Genomic DNA, 25479 nt, shown 5'->3' on the forward strand with positions numbered 1-25479 from the left:
TAGTGGAATGCACGCCTTAACAATATATGATGATCTTAGTAAACAGGCGGTGGCATATCGCCAAATGTCATTATTGTTACACCGACCAACAGGCCGTGAAGCTTTCCCTAGGGATGTTTTCTATTTACATTCCCGTCTCTTAGAGAGGTTTACATATGCATTCTAAATATAATTCTCAACAAACTTAAGGGTGTCCAACAGGTAAGATATCAGTAAACAATGCTGTTTAGCTCATCTTGAATAGTAACGACTGGAAACACGTCAGCGAGAAGCCTCTTACCACAAGAATGAATAGTAAAAATGACAGAACAAGAAAGCAGTTGAGTGCAGCTCTTATTCAGAGGTCCATAACTCATGCATAGCATTCAAATCTGCCAACCCACTCATTTTCAGTGACATTCTATAGAGCTCCCTGAGTTTCTTTACATCCCCAACCCGATTGCTCATTGCATCATCAGACTTGCTTGTGTTTTTTGCAGCTAAAGCCATGGCCAACATGCTTTTCAGTAGTCTTTGTAACTGGTTACAAAACATTGCATCAGTTTCATCATGAGAGAGTTCTAAAGGTTTGTCTCCTTCAGCAGCAAATCGCCCCTCCAAAAGCTGGGATAGAGCTGAATCTAACATCTGTCAGCACAATAAGAAGAAACATCAGCTAAGTGTATTCAGATTGAAATTAGGAAGCAAGATTCTGATATTTTCTTTCCAAGCATGGAAAATCTAATCCAAAATTCCAGTTTGAAATAAAGCAAAAAAAAAAAAAGCTCACTGCTTCTAAGTGTAACTGAGAGATCGTGGTGGTTATTGTGTTAGAGCAACTCTGGCATTTTGAACTCTCCAAACAAGGAAATATGGCAGACGTAATAGTTTCGAGGAAGGAGTCAAATCCTGACTTAGGCAGAGACTCCAAACCCCTACCCTAAGGAATGTTCAAAGTATAGCAATAAGTCAGGGACATAAATGGAATATGTAATTCAATTGGATTATTTCTAAGTTATTAACTTACACAATCTATTTCTTTGTAATTTTTCTACTTCATTAATAATATATATGTGACTAATCCCCCAAAGGGGGGCCATGTCACTTGTCTCCCTCTCTTTCTCATGCACTCCTCTCTCTCCTCCTTTCTATCACAATGCCTCTTTCCTCATTGCTTGTTCATCATGTTCTTTTTTCACTTCGAAGCTTATTTCTTCTCTTCTACAATATTCATTCATTTAATACTTGCTGATTAGTATGGATCTAGATTATATCTTTCTACTAGGTATTAGAGCAAGGTTTGGATCTGATGAAGAAAGAGTCGAGTGGTGAAACTCTGCCATGTAACTACTGGTTTCAGCAGTTCAGCCCAGAGAGCAGAAGAACGTCCAACAAGAGGCAACCCTAACAGACCTATTTTTTGAAGATCAAGGTGAGAATAATCTTTTAGACAACTTGTTTTTTGTAGGAAAGTATCATTTTCTTGGTCTTAATCGAATCAGGTTTTTCGAGAAAGTTGCCAACTTTTTTAGAGTTTGTCCCCAAAACTTAGGGGTTTTCAAGGTTCATTTATGGGTGATCCACTGATTAACCAAGTTATGTAAATTAGTTTCTTCCCATGAGAAAACAGAAATAGATCTATCAAGTTTTGTTTTTCGGAAACTGATAACAGCTGTTTGTTGTGTATCGAATAGCACTACAACTATGTTATGTCTGAAATTTGCAACCACAATTGTACAATCGACTGGCCAATGCACCGTATGGTGCTTTCAGTGTTTACTAAGTGTTTAGAGAATAACTTCGACACACTGCACATCAAGTTCTATACAAATTTAACAATGACCCCGACTAATTATGTAACAAACTTCAGAGAAACATACCGTATTTGAGTAAAAAACACTGGAGAGCCTCAAGCAGAAAGCGGATCGCTCCATGAGAATATTCAAATACATCATAGGGTGTGTCTTCGGACCATAGAAATCTATGGACTTTTGCCAATTCCTTTCTGCCAAAGAAGCATAACGCTTAACCTTTTGCATATGAGTGTTTTCAGATTTCGAACTTCCACTTTCACTGCACCCCGAATCCAACATCTTGAAACAGCAGTCCCTATGGTAACAAGCCAGTTGAAAATGTGCATAAGCAGACTCCTGCCCACGCAGCTCACCAAGTGATTCATACAGATGCAAAGCCTCTCGAATGGCATCATTAGCTGAGATCTCACGCTTCCTTGCTTCCTTCTTATAGACTTTGTCATTTTTCAGCGAATTATAACCCTCATATATCTCTCCTAGGCTATCATTTGCATAAATCTCTGCAGTTACGTTGTCTCTGGCCAAAAGCATTCCCAGTCTAAGATATGTATGAGCAGATTGAGTATAGACTTCATTCCTGAGAGAGCTTGACAGGGAACCTGCCTCTTCATTGACTAAAGCCAGTACTGACTTCGCTGCATCATAATATTTCAGAGACTCTCTATATTCCAATTTTGCTGTCTCAAAAGCCTGATCATAGGCTTTCCGCAAAGCTTCATGTTTCCTATAATTTTCTAGCGTTGACACCATCAATTCAGCCAAAGCTCGTCTTCCATGACCTAAATTACAGTTTATTAGAACCACATTGGAGAAATCTGAAACTTCCATGAATGCCTGTATTGCATCTGCAAAAGCAAGTTCAGCACTTCGCAGATCTCTGTTGTCAAGCCTGTAACGACCAAGTTCATTGCATACCCATCCTTTCTTCTTAACAATGGACTCCTTATCTGAACAACTAGTAGAAACTTCACTTAATGCTTTCATAGCAGCATTATAGCAGCATATGGATCTTGAGAGAAAATATTCTATATCTCGTTCTTCAGGTACTACTAAGAAAGAGAAAATACCTCTATGTTTCTCCTTAATCACTTCAGGAGCTTTTGATCCAGATCCAGTAGAAGACTCAGAATCGGTAGGGTGATCTGCAGCTTTCATATCATCCGATGATGGCAGAGAATGACTAGACTTTTGCGCAGAAGTTTTGCTCATTCCCATAGTTCCAAATTCAGGGCCACATGAAACTTTTAATTTGTTTTCCTCACAATCTTTATCTGAAGATAAGTTACGTAAATGCAATGAATTCTTCGCATTTGGTTTCCTGCTCTGGTTCCTTCCGTATGCCATTGAGTTCCCATCTCCATTACTACTGCTTGCGCTATTCCCACTGCTTGCTCTATCACTCTGGCAGCTACAGTTAATCAGAGAACACATATTGCAGTTTTGCTGAAACTGCCCCAACTTCTTCTTGAGCCTTTTAACCTCCTTAGCAACTTCCGTGGACACTCTCAAATCATACTCGGATTGTTTTATTGATGAATATTTTGAATCGCCTTTGCCCCTTATCCTATTGCACTCTACATATACATCCCCAACAAGTGTCCAGGCCTTGGCCCAAAATAAGTGATTGAATGGAAACTTATCCACTCGAAGACCTTCCCCACTGGAACTGCTATCTAATTTGGATACACCATCTTGTACTGAATTCCATTTCCTATTTCTGTCAGCAGCATTAGCAACAGATGATGGATTACTCACCATAGATGTAATGAACTGTTCATCATCTAGACAAGCAGGCATAGACCCATACACTGAGCAAGCCAATTCCACAACCTTAAGAGCTTGATGCAACTGCCCATCATCTTTGTAAGCCTCTCCCAGTGCCAAATAAGATTCCCCAAGCAAAAGAACAAGTTTCCATAACTTGTGATCCATTTTAGACTTCGCAAGCCATTCCCGAATGTCACAAACTTCAATACAGTCAACATCACCACATGCACATAAAGAAAATTTTTCAGCTGGTGACTTAGCCCTATCTTGGATTTTGTTTTTAGGAACAACGAGCTTCCCTTCAGAATCTCGTAACTGGCGCTGCCATCTGAGAGATTTAATAGCTTGAGAAACATGATGTATAGCCGCTAATTTTGAAGATATTGGATCACTAACGGTTTGAATTATATGTGGGATTTCACAGACCTGGCACACAGCCATGGTATCTTTACTCATTGAACAAGCTATGGTTTCTTTAATATTGCTTGATATCTTTCCTTTTGACGATTCAGAATCTTTATTGCCAGCATCCTCATGTGTTTCCAAATTCATCTTGCCATAGGCTTCTGAAACAGAATCACGAACATCCTCTGCGTTTTTCATAAATGGAAGACTCTTGACACTCTGGGATGGTTTCTTCTCTTGAACATATGAGTCAGTTTCTCCTAGTGGTAAATTTGCAGATTTATCTTCTACATCACAAACTGTGGCTTCAAAATCTTCAAGAACAGAATCCGAAATCCAATTGAGTTCATCGTAGCACTTCAAAATGAGCCTTGCAAATTGCTCATGTGCAAATGCTCGAACCACCTTTAAAATCAATACAAATAAGCCTCATCAGCTAATAGAAGATGAAAAGAAGTTGATTCAAGGGTTAGACTTAATTGAATCTTAGTGCAACATGAACCCAATAACTTTAGTTAAATACATGATAGCGCTATTTTTTGGGGCAGTCTTTTTTTCTCTGTATTCCTTTTTCTTCTTTTTTTGTTTTTTAGTTTATTTTTGGTTGCCTTTCTTTTTCCCTTTTTTTCCTTTTTGTGTGTGGGTTGGGATGGAAGGGGGGGAGAGGGGAGCGCCCTGGGTTTTATGTAGGGTAGCTACTATACCAGATGCTCCTGCTCATCCAGGAACTCCAAACATTGTTGGAATAGTTTGGCACATTTGGACCTATTGTTAGGAACCTGTTACAAGTATCAAAAATAAAAATGGTAAAAGTGAGTGATAATGCAGCAAGATATCAAACACATGGGAAATTCAAGTTTCATAAACCAAGGTAGATTACCCTTGACAGTGAAAGCTTATGAGCAAGCCTATAAAGAAGAGTTCCCAGTTGAAACAATGCATCTCTTCTGCCTTTATGCATCATTGAAGGCAATGAATTACAACTTTTATCTTGATCATCTGGTGAATGATTCTTTGGCAGAGCAGAAAGATCGAAAAGTTGAATTACATCCTCTCCTACACTTTTGAATAGCTATAAAACGCAAACCAAAGCCAAAAACGAAAAAGGCCAAACAAAGATGCTGTTTATCGAGAACCATATGTATTCAAATCATAAATATTTCACTATAAAAGAATAAATGAGACAATAAAATAAATTTAATTAAAAAAGAATACCCACCCAATAGGAGCCAGGATCTTGTTTGCAGTTATCTTGAAGAAATCTCAACACCGATAAGCCATTCTGTTGGACAACTTGAGGATGAAATGAAGTTGTTCCATCTTCAGCAATACCCTTGAGTAAGAAAATGTCATCTGTTTTCAGGAGTTCATACCCTTGAACAACACCATTTCGATGATAACAAATGGCCAACTCAGGCACACTTGCCATAACATTGTCAAGCCAGGCTTCAAGCCACATTAATGGAGTAATCTGTTCAAAAAGAAACTAAGCATCAGCAAAGAGAAACATGGAAAGAAATCACGAAAATTCGCACACACAACACGGAAAGATGAATTCTCACCTGTCGTCCGATGTCCCACAAGTGCAGGCTAACAGCTACATACTTTTCATTGCTAAACAAAAATAAGTCACTGCCCAAAAGCATGCGGAAGTTGTGAAACTGCCAAAATAGAACCCTTAAAAAGCCATCGTTGCCAACTCTTCTATGCTTCTCTGACTCTTGGATTGGAGACCTGGACCTCTCACCAAATTGGGACGTTTCCTTGAGAGCACCATGTTTACTACCTCGCTTCTGATGCCTACCTCTCAGAGAAAAGTTGGCATGATTCCCCTGTGAATAGTCTTCGTTGAAATTAAACCCATTGGCATGAGTATCAGCCACATTACAATCAACATTTTGTGAATGAAAAGCATCATATTGAGCCTGGTTTATAGAAGAGGTAAAGAAGTCATCCCTTTCTTCAAACTGTTGAGGCAAAATAGTGGGGTTTTCTTGATCATCAGAAGATGTATCTCGTGCAGGGGGGCAATCACAAGCCTCTGCTCTCACTGAATGCATTGCAAAATTTAAGAACAGTGATTGATCACCACCTTTCGCTTGGTTCTTTCTCCTTCTAACCAAATTTTCTCCTTCTTCCACATCAGGTCTGTGATTCACAAGCATAAAATAGGCTTATTATTTGCAAGTCACATATTTAAAATAGTTAAACATGAAAATAACAAATAGTGAGCACTATATACAACATATGCAATAGAATTGAGTGGTACCCAGTATTCAAAATAAGAGTCTGCCCAATGCGATGAACAGCAATGGATATACGCGCCTTGGAGTAAGGTATCTTAAAAATCTGTTTCAAAATATCTACTGGAGCAACCACATCTATCTCATCTCCATACTCAGCAAGACCAGTGACTGCAAGTGTCTCGCATTTCCTTGCCAAAGGTTGATTGATGGGACAACTTTCCCACTGTAGATCTGTCCAATAAAAGAATGTCATGTCATTTTTTATGGCCTCCATAAATTTTGAGTCCCATGAAATCATTAGTGAATAAGAATGCCCAGCCGAAAATCATCAATTCTGATCATTCAGAAAACAAACCAAGAGAACAAAAACTAAAAGGGCACAAGTCAGTACCACCCGCTTCCTCGTAACCATTATAAAGTTTTCAAGCAAAGATAGAGCCAATTGAACTGCAAATGTGCACAAATGAACCACAATATTATCACCTTGGAACATTAGAGACACCTGAGTTTCAAATGCAGTAAAACTCAGAAATATAAAGAATCAAATCTGTCAAATTCAAAATACACATCTCAAGATTTTACTTCAAACGATTCCTAGCAGTTTTCAAGCTAAGAGCTCTCGAGCCTCCTTGAATTTTAGCCTACAACATCAAAAGCAGTGCTCAGACTAGGGGGCCAGCCAGACAGCATGGGCCTAGGCGGGAGCCTTACGCAGACATATACTTGGGTACCTGCCCAGTTGCCCGTCTAGACCCCGCCTAGGCAGCCTTGGCAAAAAATGAAAATGTAAAAAATAAAAAGAAAAAGAAACACAAATAAAGTGTCAAATTTGAATTCTAATACAAATAGGATTTCTGTAAATAAACATCAATCTAGAACTTCTAATAAAGAAAAAAAAATAAACACTCCACACCTGATTACCACATCGATGGCGCATTTCTTGAACCTTTGGTCCGGCTGAATTCTATATATTGGGAAGCTCCTTAGACAATAAAATTTAAAGAACTGGGGGTGTGAGAGCATGAACTGAGTCTAGGGTTTTTTTGAGAGATCTTAGGGCATGCTAATATGTAGCACCACCCTGCTACAACCTAGGATAGGAGTGCTCCCTTCCTTAGTGCTGGGGTTGGCGAGCCACCCTAGCAATCCTTGGATGGTGCATTCCATCCTCTTAGGAAGAAAACTGACAGAGATTATAGAGAGAGAGAGAGAGATGAGGCGTGGAGAGGAGAGAAGCTAGAAAACGGAATCAATGAAACAAGGGTTGACCCCCTTATAAAAGTTCTCAAGAGGTTAAGAGTATGCCTCTCCTAATTAGAATTCAATTTGACCAATAGGATTTCTGGTAATCTGTGAGGTGAGAGAGAAAAATAAATCTGAGCCATCTATTCCAAAAATCAGTCATCATGATTTTGGAGGAATTTTAGAAACCTTATCCCATGAGCCTTTGACCCATTCCACTTCTAGTCAGACTTCTATTTTAATTTGGATCCTGGTTTAGGTAGGCGTCCTAGTTCAATTAAGAATTTCTAATTCAAATAGGACTCCTAATACAATGAGAACTCCTTAAAAGTTAAAATAAAAAATAATTTTAATACAAATTCTGATCTAAGTAGGAGTTCTAATCCAGGTAGGACTCCTAATCCAAATAAGATTTCTAATACAATCAGGACTCGTTAAAACAAGTAATATTTTAAATTTATATAAGGGCGTCTTACTTTGTGTGTGGGATGTGTGGCCCTTGTGGGCCCCATGTTGCCCCCCCTCCCCCCCCCCCCCCCCCCCCCAAACAATTTGTAGCCTACCCACATGTGGGAGCTGGGCGCTTGGCCCTCTCACATGGATCCCAGTGAAACTAGACCCCTATAAATTATATAAACTATCAGGCCCCTATAAATTATAAACTATCAATTTTCCTTTTCTAGGTTTTTATAGCAGAAATAAATCTTTTAAAACAATTTTAAAAATTTCTAAAAAATGCATAATCATAATTAAAGCTTAAAAACAATATTTATGAGGTTCCTAGAAAATACATATAAAAAATACTAAAAAATACATCTAGGAATGGATCGATACCAATGGGTCAAGAAAAGTGACTATCATGGCACTCCACCCAAGCTAAAAATTGCGATCCACAATTATCTTCTCAAACCTACCCAATAGGACACATGACCCACAATCATGCGCAGGGGCTCATGATTGGCCTACCAAAGCCGGTCAATAAATAGTAGAATCACGATTCCAATATGTGGATTACAGATCCCGGTAAGAGCAAGTCTGATGCATGTATCACTATATTGCAAGAGGAACTCTCTCTCTAGACGTGTATTTATACAAGGTTGCTTTCCATAATATGTTTGAGGATTTGTAGCCCTTGCTCCAACAGGCCTAGAAACCACTCACAGGAGAACACAATGTTCTCCTACCCTACAAACCATCCTTGGGGCATCTCTCTGACCTTAACAAAGGGGTGACCCCCGAGAGATCCTCAATGGTAGTGCTCAAGAGAAAAGTTTTTGAACATGACCCTGGCTATAGACCTCCTAACCTGGGTCAATCAACCAATCATGCACTCCCACTTAGGTGTACAATTCACTATATTTATTAAATTTGCATGCTTTCATGAGCTTTAAAGGCCACAAACCCCAATACTTCATAACTTTGCCTGCCTAGGCAGGGAAAGGACCCTCATGCCTTTGAGGGTCTTTTCAACCTTATAGCCAAGGAAGGAAGCACCCCTATAGCCAAAGAAGAATGGTCTTTTCAACCTTAGTTGTAACATACAGCTTGAGAAATACCTTTGGGTAAGCCCTCGAGATGCATTAGCTAAAAAATAAGATACATGCAAACCCTTGGTAAAAGATGGACACAAAGCAGACATGTTTTCCTTATGGAAAAATACAGTTTTCATTTGACTTGGCTTCACAAGCAATCGTGGAAACTTCGTATTGGCAGGCAACTTAGGACCCACAACTGGTCGAAAGATTCATTGTGAGGGATTAAGTGAAATTTTTTTTTTATGCCTTTTACAAAACCAACTTCAAGGAGAACCAAGTAAGATGGGAATCAACTTTTGTAAGAATCAACTTCAGTGGAAACCAAAAGTGGTGAAAACCAACCTCAAGGAGAACCAACTTTGGTAAGAATAACTTTGGTTGCCCACTTTGGTGAGAACCACCTACTTTGGTCATGTCCACTGAGGTTAGACCAAAGACTTCAAACCTAGACAGATTGATTTGTATCTTCCTAAGGTAGGATCAGTTCTCAACTCCAGTACTCGAGTACTCTAATCTTTTTAGCTCTCAAAAGAAGAAAACGAACACTAACAAAGGTGGCTGGCCCAGAACTAGTTATCCCTTGGGAAGGAATTCAATGGTTACGAGTACGACAAGAGGTGGATATGCTGCCCAGGTGTCACATGCATGAAGCAAGGAAAGGCCACATGTCTCTCGGGTGGAGCAAGAAGGATCACGTCTCTTGCCTCCACAACCAACAAGGAAGAGCAAGAAACCGCCTAGAAGTTAAAAGGCGGTGTTGTGAAACCATTTTAGAGCTTAAAGACAGGCCAAATAACGTTGTATCTTGGGGTCTACACCAGAAACTCGTGTTCACCATAATCATTCAACAACAAGGTAGACAGGGAGCATTAAGCTTGAGTCCCGAGCTTCACCTTGAACCTCCTTCCGTGAGGACTTGAAACCCTAGAGAGATTCCAAGAATGTCAAAGAGCACATAGTGACGATTTCTCTCTACAACCTCAAAGTTCTCTCTGGTGCTACTGTTTCACAGGCTGTAGTAAATAGGGAACTTGAACGAGCTCATTATAGACAATGGTACATCAGATTATAATCAAATTTTGAACAATGGAAGGACCTTCAGTCTAGGTAATGAACACAAAATTCCAGTTCGATATTAATTGTTATGTGTCAGATATTAATGTACATGTTATCACTGCCACTGTAACTGCAACTTTCAGAAGTCTCTCATTCTCTTGACTGTCACAAACAAAATGCTACGTGTCATATGGTATAATATGCCTTGTTATTGTCCTAGCAAAAAGTAAATTCAATGGAGAAACTCAGAACACGAGAAACAAATGAAATAGATATGAATCGAAGATGCTAACATAGGTCGGAGAATGGTCCACTAAAAGAACATATTTCTTGCAAGAACCAGTTTGAGACAAAGGATTTGAGAATGCATTGGGCTGGTTAAGGTGTTGGATGTTGCAATACTGCATCGCAAGTTCTTGAGACAAAGGATTTGAGCATGGGCTGGGTTGGTTAAGGTGGTGCATGTTGCAACACTGCATCCTAAGTTGGAATCCTACCAAATCCTACTACTGAAAAAACCCAAAAATTAAGAATTCCCCTCAGTGCGGATTGTTTAAGCTCTCTCTCTCTCTCTCTCTCTCTCTCTCTCTCTCTCTCTCTCTCTCTCTCTCTCCATATATATATATATATATATATATATATATATATGGAAGCATCTACACAATGCCTGTGAGCTTGAACGGTGATTTCACCCATAGGCTCATCAACGTCCGAAAAAATCGGGCAGCGTGTGTTTTTCGACCGCCACGAACCTAGCACGTCTCTGTGGTACCACGACAGACATGCTAGGTCCGTGGCGGTCAAAAAAATATGCGGAACCACAATGGACAGCGGTTCTATTCAATGAACCGCCATGGCCATAGCAAGTCCGTGACGGTGGCGAAACACTATAGTACTTTGTCTATAGGTGTTTTTAGGTTTTTCCTATATATTATATTATATTATGATCATCATCGTCAAAGCTTTTTCCCAACTAATTGGGGTCGCCTAGTTTGTCATTCTACTCTATTAAGGATCATACCTTCAGTGAGGCCATAAGTCCCTATATCTTTTCTCTCTACTTCAAACCATTTCCTTTTGGGCCTACCCCTTGCTCTTTTTTAGCCTTCTAGTTGAACTAACTTGCACCTAAATTCTCAAAAAAATAAAAAAACTAACTTGCACCTCCTAATAGGTGTTGTACTGGGCCTGAGCCATACATGGCCAGCCACCTAAGTCTACTCTCTCTCATCTTATCGCCTATTGGTGCCTTACCTAAATTTTCCCAAATGTCATTTTGAATTCTATCCTTTCTTGTCTTGCCACTTATCCATCTCAATATCCTCATCTCTACTGCACTCATTATATGCAGTGATTTAAAAAGCGGACCGCACAGCGCCTAGGCGGCCACCCAGGCAGTCCAGAAGGCCTGGGTGCTTTGCCCAGGCCTAGGTGGCCAAGATAGGCAGGCAGTCCCTTGGCGACTGCCTAGTCAATACGGCATCTGCTTAAGCAGACGCCCAGCGCCCAGCCCTGGGCTGCCTCTCAGGGCCCAGGCTTGCACCCCTCCGAAGGGAAGAAATACCATTTGTTGAGGGAATTTTTTGGAAAAAAAAATTGTTTTTAAAGGTGGGTTTTAGGTTCATTTGAAACCTAAACCCACTAAAGCCCATTTCAGAGAGAGAGAAACCTCAAAAAAAAAACTGGATTTTGTGATCTTCATTGGATCGAAGTGTTTCTCAAAGTTACTAAAAATGGATTCAAACCATAATTATCGGAATCTCTTTGTTGCGTGATTCCAGTTTGGAAAGCCGATTCAGCGATTCCGTTAAGGAATCTTCACCAAAACTGTTTCTCGAAACCACAGAATCTTGATTCCTTAATTTAGGAATCTCGTTTCAATACATCTTTAAAATTTTCAACCCAGTATGTATGGAAGTCGTTCCCAAATACATCAAATCGTGACTCCAGCAAAGATTGAATTTCAACTCCACCTCGAACGATACATTTCACATGTAACGATTCTCATTTTGTTAGGGTTTTGAATCTAGATTCTACAACATATAGTACATATGTTCATAAGAGTAGGGAAGAGCGATTCAATCAATATGGAATCATGCTTCCATATCTTTTAGAAATACATAATCCTATTTTGTCTACATGATCCTGTTTTGTCTATATAATAATGAAGTCAAAATCACAATTTAGAGATATATCTTTCGTATATAATTTTCTTAATAGAGTATTTGACCCTAAGTTTAATAGTCAACACAATCACTTTAAACTTTGTTATACGAGTCTAATAAAAGACATCTCATATAGGTCTAAAGTTGATAAGGCTCAAGATGTGTATGGGGTTTTCTACTCCATATAATTGAAATCTCAATTCCTGGTAGGGGTCAAACGCATTCATTCCATACTAATGTAATTATCGTTTTCAAACTGGTATGGATCTCTGATCCATATACGTCAGAAACTCGATTCCAAAGATGTTGGAATCACGATTCTAAACTGCAACATATCTTTGTTCCACATATGTCAAAAACTTGATTCCATGGATGTCGAAATCTTGATTGAATATATCAATGAATCTTGACTCCACGAGTGTCGAATCCAAGGAGGCTGGATCTCGATTCTAGATGTTGATGAATCTCGATTCTATTTTGGTTGAGATGCAAGTCCAAGAATTTAGGAATCTCGTTCCCCAAGATTCCCATCGTATGGATGTCGATTCCTAAAATATGAATCTTCTAAGCGGCCGTGATTTCATTATTTTGATTCCTGAAACGATTCGAGTTCCCAGACATTTCCAACAACTATCATCCAAACATCACCCATTATTATTAGATTTAGTTTTGGAGTTTTTTGGGCCTAATAGAGGGCATTTTTGAAGATTTGAGCATCAAAAAACATCTCAGAGGTGGAAGTTTGGATAACGAGCAATCAAAGTAAATGAAAAACTTTATTTTTTAGATTGCTTGTATTATTTTGAGATGTCTTCTTCAGGATCTAATCAAAGTAATGATCCAGATATCACCCGGATCCAAATGACAAAAATTGCATAAGATGCAATTATTGTGAAAATGAGGCAAAAGGAGGCATAAACCAGAAACATATTGTCGATATTAAGGGGAATGTTGTCCCCTTGTAAAAATGTTCTTGAAGCTATCAGAGAGGAGATTAACCAATATATGAGTTCAGTAAAACAAACATGAACAAAATCTTTGTCATTTGGATAGTTTTTTTTTGGTTCTATTTGAAGAAGTGATCCAGGTTAGAAGTATAGTTATAACCCGAAACCAAACGATAAAAATTGTATAAAGTGTAATTTTTGTGAAAAAGATACCAATGGGGGTATTAACCGATTCAAGAAACACCTTAACAGTATTAAAGGAAGTGTTGCTTCTTGTAAAAAAGATCCTAAAGCTATTCGGGATGAGATTAGATAATATTTCAATTTAGTAGAACCAAAAAATGAAGAAAATGAGCCTCGTTCTATGGAAATATATTCTCCCAATTCTTCTACAAGTGGTGATCCGGGTTGGAAGTAAGGTCATAACCTGAATCCGAATGACAAAAATTGTATTAGGTGTAATTATTATGGAGAGGATACTAATGGGAGTATTTACCGGTTCAAGAAACACCTTGCCGGTATTAAGGGGGCTGTTGCCCCATGTAAATATGTTATTGAGGCTACCAGGGAGGAGATTATACAATATTTGAATTCAGGGAAGCACAAAAAGAAAGAAAAGAGTGAAGAGGCACCAGGTAGAGCAGCCAAGACTCCTAGGACCTCATCTGCATAGAGTAAGAGGGAGGTAGAAGAAGAGGAGGAAGAGGTAGATTCAGAAGAAACAAGTGGAGGACGAGCGCTATGTTGAAGAGGGAGATGACTCTGATGATGGTGGCCTTGAATCTAATGCATATGATGAGGATTACCCTACTCCTTCTGATGATGATGATGATGACTGAAGAATGAAGATTGATTCTTGGAATTGATTATTGAGTCTTAGACTATATATTTTCTGTATATTTTCTTTTTCTCATTTTTTGGTTTTTAGTTTCTACTATCTAAACCCTTGTGCGTATGCTCGTATGGTTCTAGCATTGTATGAAAATATGGATTATGGACTATCTGAATTTTCCTCATTCATGAAAATATGGATTATGGATTATATGTTATATAGTTATACTCTTAGACTTAGACGCTTAGACTAACATTCTTCTTTCTACTAGGCTGCCCAGGTTCTGGGCGCTCGCCTCGACACTAAGCAGCCTGGACCCCCCCCCCCCCCTCCCCCCCCGGCCGCCTAGGTGCCATCTAGCGCTTTTTAAAATACGGATTCTATGGATATATTATTTTTTGACCACCCAACATTCCACCCCATAAAGCAAAGCTGGTCTCACAACTGTCCTATAGAACTTGCCCTTCAACTTCATTGGTATGCGGTGATCACATAAAATTTCAATTGCACATCTCCACTTCGTATACCTAGCTCGAATTCTATGTGTCATATCTTCCTCAATCTCTCCATTTTCTTCGATTATCAACTCAAGGTATCGAAAGTACGCGCTTTTTGGTATTTCCTGGTCGTCAATCTTAGCTACTTCCTCGTCTCTACACCTAGTCCATATACTATGTCATAGCCCACCTAATTTTAAAACCTTTAGATTCTAAAGCATCCTTCCAACGTTCAAAACTTTGTGTTAACACCAAATCTCATGGATCAAAACTATGTCATTTGCGACAACATGTACCACATTATCTCATCTTGTAGGTGCCTAGTTAAATTGTCTATAATTAAGACAAAGAGGTATGGCTCAATGCAGACCCCCTGATGTAGACCTATTGTCACTGAAAACTCACTCATCTTCATACACTAGTTAACGCTCTATTGTACATATCTCTCACCAAGTCGATGTAGTGTCAGGAGACTCCTTGCTTTTGATGTAGTGTATGGAATCTCTTTTCTTTTCCAACACCCACCAAATCAAATCTCGAGGTACTTTATCATAAGCTTTCTCTAGATCAATAAAGACCATGTCCATGTGGAGATCTTTTTCCTTCGCCCTGAACTTCTCAATTAGTTGCCTAAGTAGGAAAATAGCCTTTGTTCTTGACCTTCTTGACATAAAACCGAATTGGTTCCGGATACACTCATTTCACGCCTTAGTCGTTGTTCAATCACTCTCTCGCAGAGCTTCATAGTGTGGCTCATAAGTTTGATCCCAAGATAGTTCGCACAATTCTATATGTGAAAGCACACATTTAGGTAAACCTTCAGGCGCATATTATGTGTTTAGTCCCTCACATTATACACATCTAAAGGAAGACCTAATAAACCAAAAAAATTGTTTTTTCTAAATCAATAAGGAAATTAGATATTCTTTATTTTGAAGACGCAGAAAATTAGATATTATTTACATTTTAAAAATGTATTTAAAGTATATTTTTATCTATAAATATACAGATCAGCTGGACCACCACAAAAAAGTTCATACAAAATCTGAAAATTTGTGTAATATCACAATAACATATTAATACCTTTACATAACATATAATAAAATATTATATTATGATATTAACATACCATATCATACCATCACCATGACAATACCATATTATACAATCACCAAAGCTAGTGAGGAAGCTCGAACTATCTATTTGTACGATGCGTGGTTACATACGTAACTCGCGTTTTATATATATCTATAGACACACAAATATGGGTGTGGACACGCGTATTTGTACATATGCACATGCAAACACGCGCACACATATGGATCAAATTCAACTCAGATCAGGTTGGTTAAGGTGTTCAATAGTAGCACCACCTCCCAAGCCCAAACGCTACCGCTGAACTAAACAAAAAAAGGAAAAAGTCTATTTGCATAAATGAAATTAGCTAAGATCCATAAAATGTGGTGGGATGACCAAGAAATCAATGACACAAGAGCTTGGAGGTGAACTTAGATGGCCAGGACACAAAAGATATTACCTACATTCCAAGGTAAAAATAAAAACAATAGTTTTCAATTTTGCCAAGGAGTCAGCCAATTTGTCCTATCATTTCAACTGAAACATCACCCTTCTGAATCTTTCTTTTCTAATGCAGGAAGGAAAGTGGGTAATTGAATCCACCTTTTTCCCGAATTTCAAATAAGTAAACATCAGCAATTGTGGAGAAAAGACATGGTTGTAAATCAAGTCAAGAAAAGAACTTTATTCTTTCATAAGATAAAATTCATTCCAATAACATAAGCATCCCAAAATTTAACATGCAACCTTTAATAAGTCTATCATCATCATCAGCATCTTTTCCAAATTAATTGGGGTTTGGCTATACGAATTCTGATTTGCCATTCTACTTTGTCAAAGGGAAAAGAAGAACTTTCTTCTTTCATAAGATAAAGTTCATTCCAATAACATAAGCATCCCAAAATTTAACATCCAACTTTTAAGATGTCTATCATCATCATCAGCATCTTTTCCAAACTAATTGGGGTTTGGCTACACGAATCCTGGTCCGTCATTCTGCTTTGTCAAGGGCCATATCCTCAGTGAGGCCATAAGTCCCCATATCGTTTTTCACTACTTCCAACCATGTCTTTTTAGGCCTACCCCTTGCCCTTTTTGAGCCTTTCTTGAACTAACTCACACCTCCTAATAGGTGTTGTACTCGGTCTGCGCTGCATATGGCTAGGCCACCTAAGTGTACTATCATCTTATCACTTATTGGTGCCACACCTAAATTCTCGTGAATTTATTCACTTGAATTCTATCCCTTCTTGTCTTGCCATTCATCCATCTCAACTACACTAATTCTATGAGCATATTATTTCTTGACCGCCCGACATCTAAAGCTGGTCTCATAGCTGTCCTATTGAACTCACCCTTCAACTTCATTAGTATGCAGTAATCCCATTACAAATCTCCACTTCGCGCACCCAGCTCTAATTCTATGTGCAAATCTTACTCAATCTCTCAATTTTCCTAAATAATCAACCCAAGATATTAAAAGTGCACTATTTTTTATATTGCTTAGTCGTCAATCTTAACTACTTCCTCATCTCTATTCTTATCATTACTAAACTTAAAATCCATATATTTTGTCTTAGTCCGACTAGTTTTAAAACCTTTACATTCTAGAGCATCCCTCCAAAGTTTTACTTTGAGTTGATGCCATTTTGGGTCTCATCGATCAAAACTGTCTTTTGCGATCAACAGACACCCACGGTTCGTCATCTTGTAGGTGCCTAGTTAAGTCGTCCATAACTAAGAAAAAGAGATATGGGCTCAATGTTGACCCCTGATGTAGACCTATTGTCACTGAAAAAACTCTCGTCTCATCGCTAGTTGTTCGCACACTAGTTAGTGCTCCCTCATACATATCTCTCACTAAGTCGATTTAATGTCTAGAGAATCCTTCTTTTCAAACACCAGCCAAACTAAATATCGATGTACTCTATCATAAGCTTTTTCTAGATCAATAACGACCATGTGGAGGTCTTCTCCCTTCGACCTAAACTTTCAATCAGTTGCCTAAGTAGGAAAATAGCCTTTGACCTCCCTATCATAAAAGCGAATTCGTTTTCTGATACATTGGTTTCATGCCTTAATTGTTGCTCAATCACTCTCTTCTACAGTTTCATAGTGTTGCTCATAAGTTTGAGCCCTCAATAGCATGCACAATTTTGTATATCTCCTTTGTTCTTGTAAATAAGTACCATAATACTTTTTCTCCATTCATCAGTTATTTTCTTTGTTCTCAATACATTGTTAAACAGCGTGGTCAGCCAATCAATACCAATCTCCCCCATGCAATTCAAAACCTCTATCAAGATACAATCTGGTCTTAAAGCTTTTGCTATTTTCATCCTCTTCAAAGCTTCTTTCACTTCTAATATCTTAATCGTACGAATTATCTGTGACCTCCGCCCTCATTTATGCCAATGGTTCCTTCTACCGTTATGTTCCCATTATGTTAGTTATTTAATAATTTTTGAAAATAAACTCTCCATCGTTTGTTGACCTCTTCATCCTTCAACAAGACTCTTTGATTCACACTCTTAATGCGCATTAATATGGTCTAGATCCCTACATTTATTTTCTCATTTTTGCTAATTTGAATACATCTTTCTCACCATTTCTTGTTCCCAGTTTACTCAGGCTTCATGAAAATTTTGGCAAAGTTTTACATTGACTGCCTACCTAATACAAACCACCGCCTTTACCCGAGCTTGAGATGGATTAAAAAAAAGTTTAATGTCCTCACCCTTCTTAGACCAACCTTTAATAAGCCTAAGAACCCTTAACTCGAGACCCAAATAAATATTTAAGACTCTAAAATGTCCTTAAACAATTATAAAATTCCATAAATACCCCTATGAACAGTAACAGGCAAGAAGTACACATGAACAATAACGTGAATAGTATTTATGAACAATATCTATGAATAATAACCAAAGAATAATAAATAATAAACATAAAAACCCTAGAATCCTTAAAAAACTTAAAAAACCTAGAAAGAGGCCCTAAAACTAAAATTAAAATAGACATCCTTTGAAATTAAACAAATTAAAAGTAATAGTAACTTGCCCTCCAACATTCTCCCCTGGTCGGAGAAAACTCATCCTCGAGTTTTAAAGTACACTACGATGACATTTGCGTAAGTCAAGCAACCTTCTTCAACTTGGATATTATAAACACGATCCTAAGACTTGTAGGTTATTGCATTAATCAAAACACAATGATTGTGCAGTGAAACTGAGTCTTCACAATCAATTGACATATTAATAAATACTTTGGAGAAACCCTCAAGGAAAGGGATGTCGATAGTCTGTTCAGCTACATGAACTTGTTGAAATTGCATCAGCTCAGCAATATAACCTTGATGAAATTGCCTTGGCTCTCTACATTAGAACACACCATGGTTGTGTCTTCGAGATGAGCATTGGATTCGATGATTGAAACAACAATTTCACTTATTGATTCTCCTTGCAGTCCATCTTTTCTTCATTGAAGATCGTTTTAACCACAAAATATTGATCATCATCACAGATCTGATCTCCTATAAGATCTTTTTCTTCATCTATATATGCATCGAAGATTGGTGGCAGATCCCAATCTACACCTTGCTGATTTTTTATAGAAACTACATCCAAATCAAGAATGTCCTTCAAATTGAAAACCCTGAAGTGGCCTTCCCTACTTCTAGGTCTTCTATCACTTTCCTCTTCACTCGACTCTTTACGTGGAGCACGGAGGTGAAAAAAGTTGTACTCGACTTCTTTTTGAGTAAAAAGCTCACCATCTTACACATGAATGATGCACGCAAACTGCTGAGCCAGCTGCTGAACTTGCTTCTTAAGTTCTTTAATTTTTTGATCACGAAGTGGATATGCGAAAACCCCCTTCCACGGTCCATTCTTGTTGCCATGAGTTCGCCGAAATCACAAACCATGAACAGATAATTAAAAAAACTCACTAAAAAAAAAGATCTAACCTAATTTGATAAAACTTGGCCCAAAATCAATAAACCCTAGACTTGACTGTAGTTTCCTGACTTAGTTGCTGAAGAAAACCTAAGGTCTAATACTACTTTGATACAGGAATAATTGAAGGAAAAATTAAAATCAGCAAGGAACAAGTTGAACACAAACAAAGTCATAGGTTTCTTCTCCATACTCCAAGTTAGGGTTAAAAAAGCCTCGGCTTTTCTTTCTCTTTCGATTTCTAAAAATCATGTGGAATGACCCCCTCAAGGCCCCACACACCATTTATATTTATGATTCAATGTTCAAAGACATTAAATGCCCATACAATAATTAAAATGACCCAAAACAATTAAAAATTAGCAATTATAGAGAAAAACCATGATCGCAAATCAAGCTAAGAAAAGAACAATTTTCTTTTTTTAAAAAATAAAATTCATTCCAATGACAGAAGCATCCCAAAATTTAACATCCAACCTTTTATAAGCCTAATAACCCTAAAATTAACTTGAGAAAGACCCAAGCAAATATTAAGACTCTAAAATACCCCTGAACAATACTAAAATTCCAAAAATATCCTTGTGAAGTAACACTTGAACACTACCTGTGAATAGTAGCTATGAATAGTAACCAATGAATAATAAATAAAAAATATAAAAACCATATTTACCGGGATCTTCTAAGGAGGGAATCGCTCTCGTTCCGGAAGTTCGATCCTGCGCTCCGAGACAGGGGATCTCGATTTCGGATGATTCCTTCATATATTGGATCTTGATCCAGGAAAGTAGGAACTCAATTCTATGTTGATGGGATCTAGATCCCTATGCCAAAAAATCATGGTTCCATGAATAAGCAGAATCACAATTACACCAACTTGGAATTGAGTATCCTCTACTTTGAGAACAAGTTTCTTTTTTTTGATAGAGTTAAACTGTATTGCTATAAATATTTTACATGGATTGTTTGAATCGAGAGTCCCTCCATGCTAGGACTCTCCGTAAAAATTAGGTCTACCGACCCTATACAAAATGATCGTATGTATCTGTCCAATGTTATACAAAATATACAATGAGATTACAAAAAATGGGCTTATAGTATTGCCCTTTTACACCAGCGACACAGTATTACACCGTGGTCCCTCTGTGGTCCGGATCGAAAATAGAGGCTTCACCCAGAGCCCTAGCCCCATCCTTTGCCAAGAGATTGGCTAGCTCGTTTGACGTCCTCAAGGAATGCATCCATGAGATGTTTATATCCTTGCAAATATCAGCGATCTCGTCAAAGATAAAGCAAGATACCATGGAGGAAAGGAAGTCCCTCTTGCCCATGATATTATATTTCTAGCGTCTCCCTCCACTATTAGGTTTTGCCCCCAAGATCAGTTGAAGCTCTTGATGCCCAAACGAATGGCCATAGCTTTGAGAACAAGTTTCACTGGCACATTCATTGATTCATATATAGTGGAGTGTGGGTCCCCAATATTTTATGACCTACAAACTTTTTGAATGCCATGATTTCCTACAAATTTTACAATTCACAACTTCACACACCATGTGAATCGTGACTTGTGTCTAGTTTCAAAAAAAAGGCAATAAGAGAGGGCAATGAGAGAGAAGGACAAAGTTACAAGGAGATAATAAAGTTGGTCATGTTTCAATTCTATTGAAGAACGAGGTTGCTATCAATACGCTTAACTTCCTTGAGGCTCGTTAATTGCATCCTTTCCACCTCCAAAGGATTTCTATCACGTTAGTATTGGCCAACCAAATCGAGGCACTCATGGCATTGCCTTATGGGTAACGGAATAACATGTATGCTTCAAAATGTGAGGTCTCTATTGTGTATAGGTCAATGAGCCCTAGCAATCTTTGATGGAGGAGAGGTATTGGGAATTATATATGGTGTTTTGCAAAGGAGACCTTCACTATCGCAGCATTTCTTTTTCGAAAACAATCTAACACAGAATTCTTAAATGTAATCATCAATCGATCTTTGAGTGGGAGTCGTTAAATCCAACTAATTGGTGCAAAAAATGAGGACGTGTGTGTAAATAGGTAGACCAATGTAGGTAGGTGTACAATTTTTATAATGGAACCACAATAGTACCTTTTTAGTGTGATTCTTGCATAAGTGGTTATTTTTATCTCCCTTGATTCCAATTGCTAACATATCAAAAACAAATTTGTTTCTACCGGGGTGTGTCACGAACGTTTTGTTAACAACTCAAAGAACAAATCAAGATGAAAAAGACGTGTTTTATACAACCTATCAATGTTGCATTATCACCTAAGTACAAAAAACTTGCATACCAGTCTCTCTTTGGGAGAAGTTGGAAGTGGTGGTACAACATCCTAAACTACAATTGTATACTAATGACCAACCAATGATAACAAAATGTCAAAAGAGAATTTTAATGACATGATTCTCGTTTACATTGCCAATTGGGTTTCTGAATTGGACAAAGTTGAACATATTGTTCATGGAATTCAATCCCAAAATACAATATAGTGGATAAGTGAACTTTGGGAACCTCGATCCTAATCACGAGAGAACGCGATCCCATTAAACAATAAATTCATTCCTATATAGACATGGAACGCGCTCCTTGGAAATCAGGAATCTTGATCCCTTTACCTAACCATGTACCGACCTTGTTCCCCCATCTATAGAACTTCGAGCCTACCTCGCTTCGTGCTCATCGTCCCAATCCCAGAGCTTTTGTCACTTCCATTCCCTGTAACTATGTAATCCCTAAAAAACTTGAAAATCCAAGAAATAAAACCTAAAACTAAAATTAAAATAGGCATCCTTTGAAATTAAACAAATATTAAACATAGGAATAATCTTTCCGTCCATCATTTCACTATTGCAACCGTTGCAGCATTTAATTTCTTCAATCAGATTTAAGGGCAATAGGGAGAGGCATTAGTTTATGAAGCACTTGTTTTGCCACATTTTTATTCCAATACGACGCCTCCAAATATCCTGTTTTCTAGGTTAATATGTCAAAATAACAAAAAGAATAATTAAACAAATAGTTTTTCCAAAGTAAATGGGACTGTCAAGATAAAACCATAAAATTCAGTTTCTAGAACCGAACAACAAAGCTCACAGTAAATAAGCTCTAGTTAGAGATTAACTTACAATAGTCATATGAAGAGAGGGACGCAACAGCACCAATTCGACCACCCTCAAAGACTTAAAAATGTATAACAATATGCCAACCATGCTAAAGATTCAAATTATGATGCTCCTAAATTTTTAAACACCCAAAGCCTATGAAGTTAAGGCCATTTGAATCATATCCCACATGTCAAGGCAACAAGGGCACACCTTTGAAAATCTTATCGGTCCCCCCAAACAAAATAACCATGGGAATGGCCAAAGGAAAACATATCCAAAAGATGCAAAGTCAAAGGGAATCCACGATATACGTCCATCCACTAAGTAGCAAGGCGAGTATAATCCAAAAAAAAAAAAAAGCCCAAATGGATTGAGAAAAATGTGATCCACGATATCGCGGTAAGAGATTCAAGTTATTCTGGTATTTATGATAGTAATGATATAAGAAATCAAAAAGTAACGCTCATAACAACATAACATATAGTTTCATATCTAATGAGATGTTGATTAAGGAAGACAGTGACGTATGAACAAATGGTTGAATGGCCCCCCTAGTCATGTATTCAAACAACGCATAACACATATGATCAACTCAACTCCCTAGTACAGTTCAAATCTAGCCTAATGTTGAGCAGACCTATGCAGTAGTATATATTGCATCTGATAGGCCAAGTCTCACAACAAATTCATTAGAGTGACAAATGTTCATTAACAAGTTGATATTGCTGTAAATAGGAAACTTGATCGATTCTTCAATGTCTATGTTTTCACTAGGAAGATAACAAGTATCAAGTAGTGTTAACAAACCATTTCTAAGGCAGTCTTGTCAAGTGAATGTTTTGATAAACCCTTCCTGATCAGATAGCATAAGGATATGTAGTCAATACCAACAGTGTAGACAGGCCATTCATAAACCATCAATCAAACATTTTCATGGGCTGCACGTGATTCTGCAAATATTGGTTTCAATCCGCCGTAGCTAAAGTACTATTCATGGCAGAATTAAATCCAGAAGGAAAAAACGAAGAGATAGAGAGAGAGAGAGTGCACCTCCGGCCCTGTTCCCAACAGAGGTCAGAGGAAAGACTTTCTCAGGGATGTTTGGGATCAGGGGAGGATAATTGAGATCCGTCTCTGTAGGAAGCACTCTGTAACGAGGAGCCCTTACCCTGTAATACAAAAAAAGAATACATATTCTCAAACACATAGAGAGAAAGGGAGATGTTGTTTAGTTCTCCACAATTAAACAGAATAAAAGCACAAAAATCTTCAACTACAGAGAGAGAGATGTTGTTTTGCTCTTACTCCATTTAAATGAAGAAAGGGAAAAACGTATTAGTAATGTTCAAATTGCAGAGAGAGAGATGTTGGAGTGGGGGCTTACTTTTGGGAGTGGGAGGAGCGAACCAGAGAAGAGATGAAGGTATCATCAGTGGGGACGGGCAGTGTTCCGCAAACGAAACCGATTTGTTTATGCTTGGCTACCTGCAGCCTCCCAACGCACTGCAGCTTCTGCGGCTGCCCTCCTCCTCCTGCTCCCCCCTCTATTTCCATGGCTACTGCTCACCACAAACCATCTATAGATGAAGGAACACCATTGCACACAACAAAAATCAGCCTGCTCCCTCTTCTCTCCGCGTCTCTGAAATCTCTCTTCTCTCTGCGTCTTTGAACTCCCTCTTCTCTCTGCCTCTCGTCCTCTCCTAGGGGGACTCAGATCGCTTGCTCGTGTCACTTGAAGAGGAGGTACACGCCGTCGCCGTCTTTCTTTTCTTTCTCAACCTTTAGTTCAACTTGGGTCTGTTTCCTCACTACTTTCACGAGCAGGGGGGTTGGTGATCACTGAAAAACGACGTCGAATCGTAGGAGCGGTAATTTGGATCGAAATTCCTCACTACTTTCTCGAGCAGGGGGGTTGGTGATCACTAAAAAACCACGTCGAATCGTAGGAGCGGTAATTTGGATCGAAGAAAGAGGTAGGACAAGCTAGTTTCCTTTGAAAAAAAAAAAAAAAACAACCAGTGATCTAGACCGTTCTACATCCATGCGTATAGGACCCATTCCATATTCATGGGCGTGTAGGAACCATTCTACATATATGTGTAGGATTCGTTTCACACCCATATGTGTAGGACCTTAAAGGATCATCATTATATTTAGTACTGATCTCTAAAAAAGTTACCACATAGGTGTGGGATTTGATTTTTTTAGAGATCTGTACCAAATTTAATGATTATTTTTTGGAGTCCTATATATATGGGTATGGAATGGTTTCATAAGATCATTACTTTAAAAAAAAATTCAAAAGTATTACTATAATTTTAAAAAAATCTAGGTTTTTAGATTTTTAAAAGAAACAGAGACAATGGTATTATGGTTTTTATTATTGTACCAAAAATATATAAATACTGAGAACCTACCTCATGTTGAGTGTTTATTATCTATTAAATTTATTTTTATAATTAAAATAAAGTTTAAAATACAACATGATAATAAAATGAATATATGTCTCATGTTGAGTGTTTGTTATCTATTAAACTCATTTTATAATAAAAATAAAGTTTAAAATGCAACATGACAATAAAATGAATATCTCTAACTCAATTTATTTATTTTATTATTGAATTATCTTAGAAGTTTGGATTTTTGAAAAAAACTATATGGAACAAATTTAATGAAAGAGGTTGCCAGTAAAGAGAGAAAATTTTAGTAAAATCATTTGTTTGTACTATTTATTAGAGAGAATTTTATTAGAATTAATTTTAAAAGAATTATTAATGGATCAAACTTTGTAGAAAAAAAGTGGGAGGAGACTAATAGTATTTATATATAAATAAA

At 37.9% G+C, this 25479-nt stretch overlaps 1 protein-coding gene across 3 annotated transcripts; it reads right to left on the reverse strand.

Moving 5' to 3' along the window:
* LOC18431102 (erythroid differentiation factor-like protein) lies at window positions 1-24711 on the reverse strand. 3 transcript variants are annotated; one of them, XM_011623886.3, is made up of 9 exons: window positions 24026-24711; window positions 23692-23810; window positions 6235-6442; window positions 5528-6113; window positions 5185-5436; window positions 4846-4977; window positions 4670-4744; window positions 1860-4370; window positions 1-627 (listed from the first exon to the last, which is right to left on the reverse strand). In XM_011623886.3, the coding sequence occupies exons 1-9, from the start codon at window positions 24193-24195 to the stop codon at window positions 334-336; spliced, it is 4347 nt and encodes a 1448-aa protein (XP_011622188.1). In that variant the 5' UTR covers window positions 24196-24711; the 3' UTR covers window positions 1-333. The 3 variants fall into 3 exon arrangements, with proteins under 3 accessions (XP_011622188.1, XP_006841297.2, XP_088707799.1); XM_006841234.4 differs by having other exon boundaries at window positions 4846-5037; XM_088851673.1 differs by lacking the exon at window positions 24026-24711 and having other exon boundaries at window positions 4846-5037; window positions 23449-23770.
* Window positions 24712-25479: the final 768 nt, after the last annotated feature.

Source organism: Amborella trichopoda, chromosome 11, assembly GCF_054954075.1.
Source record: "Amborella trichopoda isolate Santa Cruz 75 chromosome 11, AtrichopodaSantaCruz75HAP2 v2.0, whole genome shotgun sequence".
Taxonomy (NCBI): Eukaryota; Viridiplantae; Streptophyta; class Magnoliopsida; order Amborellales; family Amborellaceae; genus Amborella; species Amborella trichopoda.